The 6,631-nt window shown below is 42.7% G+C and overlaps 1 protein-coding gene across 1 annotated transcript; it reads left to right on the top strand.

The window, feature by feature from the left end:
- Positions 1-276: 276 nt before the first annotated feature.
- On the top strand, positions 277-3,604 carry LOC113305244 (uncharacterized mitochondrial protein AtMg00860-like). The gene is made up of 4 exons (XM_026554325.1): positions 277-328; positions 422-925; positions 2,317-2,437; positions 3,481-3,604. The coding sequence occupies exons 1-4, from the start codon at positions 277-279 to the stop codon at positions 3,602-3,604; spliced, it is 801 nt and encodes a 266-aa protein (XP_026410110.1).
- Positions 3,605-6,631: the final 3,027 nt, after the last annotated feature.

The raw sequence follows: 6,631 nt of genomic DNA, 5'->3' as shown, positions 1-6,631 counted from the left end.
TACCACACGATTGTAGAGGAATCTAATGAGATCAAGAAACAATTCCACAAACTTCTAGAATTATAAATGATAGTGCCAAGTGCTTCACCTTGTGGATCAGCAGTGTTGTTGGTGCCAAAGAAAGATGGAGGATGGCGTATATGTATTGATTATAGAGCATTAAACAAGATCACAATCAAGAATCGTTACCCTTTACCTAGGATAGACGACATGATGGATCAGTTGGAAAAAGCTCGAGTCTTTACAAAGTTATATTTCAAATTCGGATACCATCAAATGAGAGTTCGAGAAGATGATACATGGAAGACTACTTTCAAAATCAAACAAGGTTTGTTCAAATGGTTGGTGATGCCTTTTGGTTTGTGTAACGCTCCAGTGACGTTTATACGTTTGATGAATGATTTGTTACTCCTTTTTATAGAATATTTTGTGATTGTTTACTTGGATGTCCTAATATACAAAAGAACTTGGGAAGATCATCTCGTTCACGTTGAGAAGGTGTTTAAAGTGTTACATGAAGGCCAGCTGAAGTTGAACGTAAAGAAGTGTGATTTTGGGAAAGAGGAGTTGGTGTATCTCGGATTCATTGTTGGTGGTGGACAACGGAATATTGATCCAAGTAAGGTTGAAGTGATCACTAAGTGGCCTAGACCTAGTACTGTAACTGAAATCAGGAGTTTCTTAGGGGCTTGCACATACTTGTGTAAGTTTACCCGACATTTTTCGAATATTGCGAGACCATTACATGGTTTGACGGGAGCTAAGGCAAAGTTTGAGTGGCAGCAAACCCATGAAGATGCTTTTCAGTTACTAAAAAAGAATATTTCAGAAGCACCGGTGTTGGCATTGCCTAATTTACAGCGTACTTTTGAAGTTGAGACTGACGCTTCTAACTATGCAATGGGAGGAGTGTTGTTGCAAGATGGTAAACCAATAGAATACCATTCAGAATTTTTTCAGGCGCTATTAAGAACTACGCGCCTTATGACAAAGAATTTTGTTATTTATATCAATGTATCAAGCATTGGTGAGTGTATATCTTAGGTAAAGAAATAGTGGTACATTCAGATCACAAACCATTGGAATATCTATACGCTCGAACAAAACTACAACAAGCCCGACACATGAAGTGGATGTCTTATTTGATGAGTTTCAATATTCTCATTAAGTACAAGAAGGGAGTAAAAAATAAGTTGGCAGATATGTTGTCTCGTCCACCAATTCGAGCAATATTAATGGTGGCCATGAGAACTCAACCAATTGTTCCTCCATAGTATACAGAGTCATATGTATCCAACAAATACTTCAACAAGGTGTTAGAAGGTGTAAAGAGTGGTTTGAAAAGCGAGTATGAACTCCGAGATGGATTGTTATACAAAGGTTAGTTACTTTGCATACCAGAAGATGGAAATCGTTTACAGTGGTTGAGAGAGGCACACACTTCTCGAGTTGCTGGACATTTTGGGATGAATAAAACTCTCCTTAACCTCCGGCGTTATGTATTTTGGCCGAAGATGCAAGATGATGTGGCTAAGTTAGTTCGAGGGTGTAAGTTGTGTAGCACTTCTAAGCCTTCTAACAGAAAACGTGGATTATATCTACCATTACCAGTTCCATCAATACCTTGGGGGAGTATCTCTATGGATTTTCTTAGTGGGTTACCAAAGACCAAGACTGGTTATGATTACTTGTTCGTTGTGGTCGACTGATTCATCAAGATGATCACATTAATTCCATGTACAAAGACGGTAACGTGAGTCGGTGAAGGAAAGCTCTTATTTGAGCATGTGCGGAAGCATTTTGGATTACCTACTTCGATTATTTATGATAGGGATAGTCGGTTCTTTATTCATTTTTGGGATTCTTTATGGAAGATGATGGACACTAGCTCGAAGAAGAGTACAACTTTTCATCCACAGACATACGGACAGACAGAACTGGTCAACAGGACTATAGTTCACATGTTAAGGGGATATAATCCCAAGCATCCTAAAGCTTGGTATGAGAGTTTACCATATCTATAATTTGCATTCAATACAGAAGTTCATAGTTCTTCAGGAAAATCTCCTTTCGAGACGTTCTATGGTTACTTACCACTTAGTCTTTTTGATCTAGTATTTTCTAGTGACACCTCAATGGGAGGGAAGGAAGGAAGTGAACGACAAAAGGCACAAAAGTTCTTGGAGAAGATATCTCAGATTCATGCAACTGTTGAAGCACAATTAAAGAAGTCACAATCCAAATACAAAGCAAACCATGACAAGCATAGTGTGCCTTGTAATTTCGGTGTTGGTGACTTGGTATGGTTAAAATTAGTTAAGGAAGGACTGAATGGGGAAGGTAAGAAGTTGAAGCCGTTGAGGTATGGACCATTTCGTATTCTCGATCAGATTGGTGATAATGCCTTTCCTCTAGATCTGCCACCTTATCTAGGAATGTACTCGGTTATAAATGCCGAATACTTGAAATTTTTTGAACCACCATTACTAGATGATTACAATGACGACACTATGATCTTACCACGAGTAGAATACTTATGGTTTGATAGAGAGGAACCACTCAAGGAAGAATACATATTGGAGCGAAGAGTGACTAAAACACGACAAGGAGATAAAGAAGCTTTTTTAATTAGATGTAAAGGTCAAGTTCCTAGCAAGGTCAAGTGGTTTAACAAGGAAAAAGAGACTCTCGAGTTCCCTAACCTTCATTTTTAACTATTTCAGGAGTTCAAGTTCTTAAAAGGGGGACCCATGATATAGGTATATCTGTACTCCTTTAAGGAACTTAGTTAACTTCAAGTTAAGTTGAGGGAAGAATCCTATTCTAGGTAGGAATCCTTGTTTAGGCAGAATTCCTTGTTAGGGGAGAGTTTTTTTTTAGGCAATACTCTTAGTTTAGGAAATAGATTCCTAATAGAAGTCCTTGGTCGGCTGAGTACGATGAAGGCTATAAATAGAGGGCTTTGGCTAATAGCTAAGGACATATACTAGATACAGAAAACCTAGAGAAAGCTTGGAACAATACTTGTGCAAGCTTAGCAAACAGATTAAGATTGATCCGCTGTTTAGAGAAGATTGTGAGTGTAACAAAGAGAAAATTGTAATCGTTTTCTTGTTCATAATCTAGAGAAGATATTTTTCTTCGAATTACTTTCTTGTGTCTCTGTTTTTTAAGCCTTTTCGTCTATTATTATCCTGAATTCCGCCTCTATAATAATACCTACCAAGGTAAAGGGATCAAACGTATCAGTCAAAACACCACAAAGAGGAGAGAACTCTTGAACCATCTTTCAGCTGCTTGTTCTTCAACTTCTCCATTAAAAATCTTCATCACCAGCTCGAAACCACCCCACCCATCACACAGGCATAGGATGATGCAACTAATGATGAATTCCACTATTAACTGGGAAAAAGAATCTTACCCAGTATATCAAGATTTTATAGCTCTTCATTTTTTTGCTCTCTTTTTCCCTTTTATCAGATTTTTTCTTGATAGACTCATCTTTGAGAAATTTGCAAGGCGGGTTATTCTTGGACCGGGGTTTCAGAAGATTGACATTGAAAAGGATGATGACAGGATAAAAAAGGTTTACAAATTTAAGTAGTCAGCATGAAAATTGGTTTATTATCTTTCAGCAGAGTTTCTTTCTTTAGTTATTACCTGTTAGTTAATTGAAGACTAATTATTTCCTAAGTTATCCGTGACTGTTTTGGGAAAGGAATTTCCTAAACCGGATAGAATTCTTGGTGGCCAAGTTTGTAACATATGTAAATAGGTAACTAGGCTTTGTAGAATGTGTGTGGAGAAATTGTGAGCGAATACAATTGCAGAGAGAAAAGTGAGTTCTTTCTTGTACAGCTTTTAGGGAAAAAGATAGGGTTTCGTTGTGATAGCATATTGGTGAGGAAAAAGAGACAATGTTATCGTCTCGGGTAATTGTTGCGTGTAACCAAGGGTTTGCTGGGATTCACACGACGTTGTAATCATTTTTCTTCATATTGGATTTGAGTTGGTGCGACTCAAAGTGGACGTAGACAATATATACACATTGTATGTATTGGTTGAACCACTATAAGTCTTGTGTCTTGTGAGTTGATTTATCTTTCTCGTATTATTATAGTTGCTTGTGTTTGCTTTACTTATTACTCATCATAATATCTCAAGATCCGTTATTCCGCGGTTATCAGTGATTCCATAAGAAGAAAATCCTGACAACTGGTATCAGAGCTTTAGGTTAAGCTCCAGATTGCTCAGAGCATAGGTTTGTTCATAGTACGATTGGAGTGGGAGTTATGGGAGATAATAACGAAAGTACGGTAGCTAGGTGTTGATGGTGGTTTTTAGCTTAGGTTTAAAATCGTAAAACCCTAGTCAGACATTGACGTCACAGAACTTGAGTAATAATGTCTCCAGCAAGCGCATTTATTGAACCTTTTAATATGTCTGTGAGAAAATTACCAGGGTACCTTTATTTGCTAATTAGGGTTTCGATAGGCCAAACCTTAATTTCCACACTACATGTGTCAATGGCATACCATGCCAGCCAAATCTCCGCGCCAAGGCATGCCAACCATGCCAGTCGTACCACATGTGAAAATGCCATACCATGCCGCCACATCTCCGTGCCAAGGGATGCCAACCATGCCATCCGCACCACAGTGCCAATGGCATACATGCCAGCCACATCTCCGCGCCAAGGCATGCCAACCCTGCCAGACGCACCACATGTGCCAATGGCATGTTGTGCCAGCCACATCTCCGCGCCAAGGCATGCCAACCATGCCAGCCGCACCACATGTTCCAATGGCATGCCGTACCAGCGACATCTCCGCGCCAAGGAGTGCCAACCATGCTAGCCGCACCACAGTGCCAATGGCATACCATGCCAGCCACATATCCGCGCCAAGGCATGCCAGCCGCACCACATGTGCCAATGACATGCCGTGCCAGCCACATCTCCGCACCAAGGCATGCCAGCCGCACCACATGTGCCAATGGCATGCCGTGCAAGACACATCTCCGCACCAAGACATGCCAACCATGCCAGCCGCACCACATGTACCAATGGCATGCCGTGCCAGCCACATCTCTGCGCCAAGGCATGCCAACCATGCCAGCCGCATCACATGTGCCAATACCATGCCGTGTCAGCCACATCTCCGCGCCAAGGCATGCCAACCATGCAAGCCGCACCACATGTGCCAATGGCCTGCCGTGCCAGCCACATCTCTGCGCCAAGGCATGCCAACCATGCCAGCCGCACCACATGTGCCAATGGCATGCCGTACCAGCCACATCTCCGCGCCAAGGCATGCCAACCATGCCAGGCGCACCACATGTGACAATGGCATGTCGTGCCAGCCACACCTCCGCGCCAAGGCATGCAAACCATGCCACATGTGCCAATGGCATCCCGCGCCATCCAAACCTCCACTCCGTGGCATGTCAACCATGCCACATGTGCCAATGGCATGCCGTGCCATCCACATATCCGCGCCAAGGCATGCTAACCATGCCAGCCGCACCACTGTGCCAAAGCCATGTCGGCCCTACCACATGCCGCTGGCTGCCAAACGAAGGGTTGCGACAATCAACGGCCATCCTTCCATCTGAGATGCAGATCTTAGCGGTCCAAGGTCACCGGCTAACACGCGACAACCTTTTGCCCAACACCAAGCCCTAATTTTGGTCGTGCCCAAACTATGCCAAAACCCTAGTTTTTGGCCGCGCCTAAACTATGCCAAATTCAGGTTTGGCCACGCCTAAACCGTGCCAAATCCATGTCGGCCATTCCTTCATGCCGCTGGCTGCCAAAACGAAGGGTTACAATAATAAACGGCTACCCTTCCATCTAAGATGCACATCTCAGCCGTCTAAGTTCGCCACCTAACGCATGACAACTTCCGGCCCAAGGACAAACATCACGGTTTTGCCAAGACCCTAATTTTGACCGCGTCTAAAATATGTCAAGGCCATGCCTGACCTACCACAATCAACGCCTAAAAGATGCAGATCTCAGTTGTACAAACTTGCCACCAAATGACTTGTGGAAATCTCTTGGTTACGGTGCCAAACCAATAATTTGGCCACGCCAAAGCCACGCCGGCCATGCCTCCACTCTACTGGCTACGAACAGAACGTAACCACAATCAACGGCTAACCTTCCTCTCAAGATGCAAAATATCGACTGTCGAAGGTCATCACCGAACCGGCAAGCCTCCCAAGCTCAACTTTCCAAACAATAGCAACATGCTACACAAAACACTCGAGACATAAAAACATGTCACAAACTGGGGGATGCTCATCAGGGTATTGGTCTGGCGGTTTACAGCGTGCGGCGTACACTACGCCCGTTATAAGAAAATGTCATAAGAGTGAGGCGGTTAGTAAATAAAAGAAGTAATGGTGAAACGTTTCCTTCATTATGGAAACATCAATTTCAGGCGTTACCCGTTACCGCTTTCTTCCATTTACTCAACCGTTTCCACTTCTTATGAGACCAGGGTACGTTTCGTTGCGACTTGTATAAATAGGTCTCACCTATTTCCACCAAAGGACAAGTTTTGGTCAGGAGCATACAACACTCAGAAATCACTTGTTCGCTTTATCATCTGTTAGCTTTCCACTTTCT

The sequence above is a fragment of the Papaver somniferum genome, chromosome 8, assembly GCF_003573695.1.
Source record: "Papaver somniferum cultivar HN1 chromosome 8, ASM357369v1, whole genome shotgun sequence".
NCBI classification, from domain to species: Eukaryota; Viridiplantae; Streptophyta; class Magnoliopsida; order Ranunculales; family Papaveraceae; genus Papaver; species Papaver somniferum.
The sequence above is the reverse complement of the archived record's forward strand: the minus strand, read 5'-3'. Positions and strand labels throughout refer to the sequence as shown.

What these genes read in the sequence shown, in the direction of transcription:
- LOC113305244 (XM_026554325.1), top strand. Translation starts at nt 277, where the DNA reads ATGAGAGTTCGAGAAGATGATACATGGAAGACTACTTTCAAAATCAAA. An exon ending in TACTTTCAAAATCAAACAAG is followed by an intron (nt 329 to 421) that starts GTTTGTTCAAAT and finishes TCCTTTTTATAG; the next exon opens with AATATTTTGTGATTGTTTAC. An exon ending in AGGAGTGTTGTTGCAAGATG is followed by an intron (nt 926 to 2,316) that starts GTAAACCAATAG and finishes GGTTAAAATTAG; the next exon opens with TTAAGGAAGGACTGAATGGG.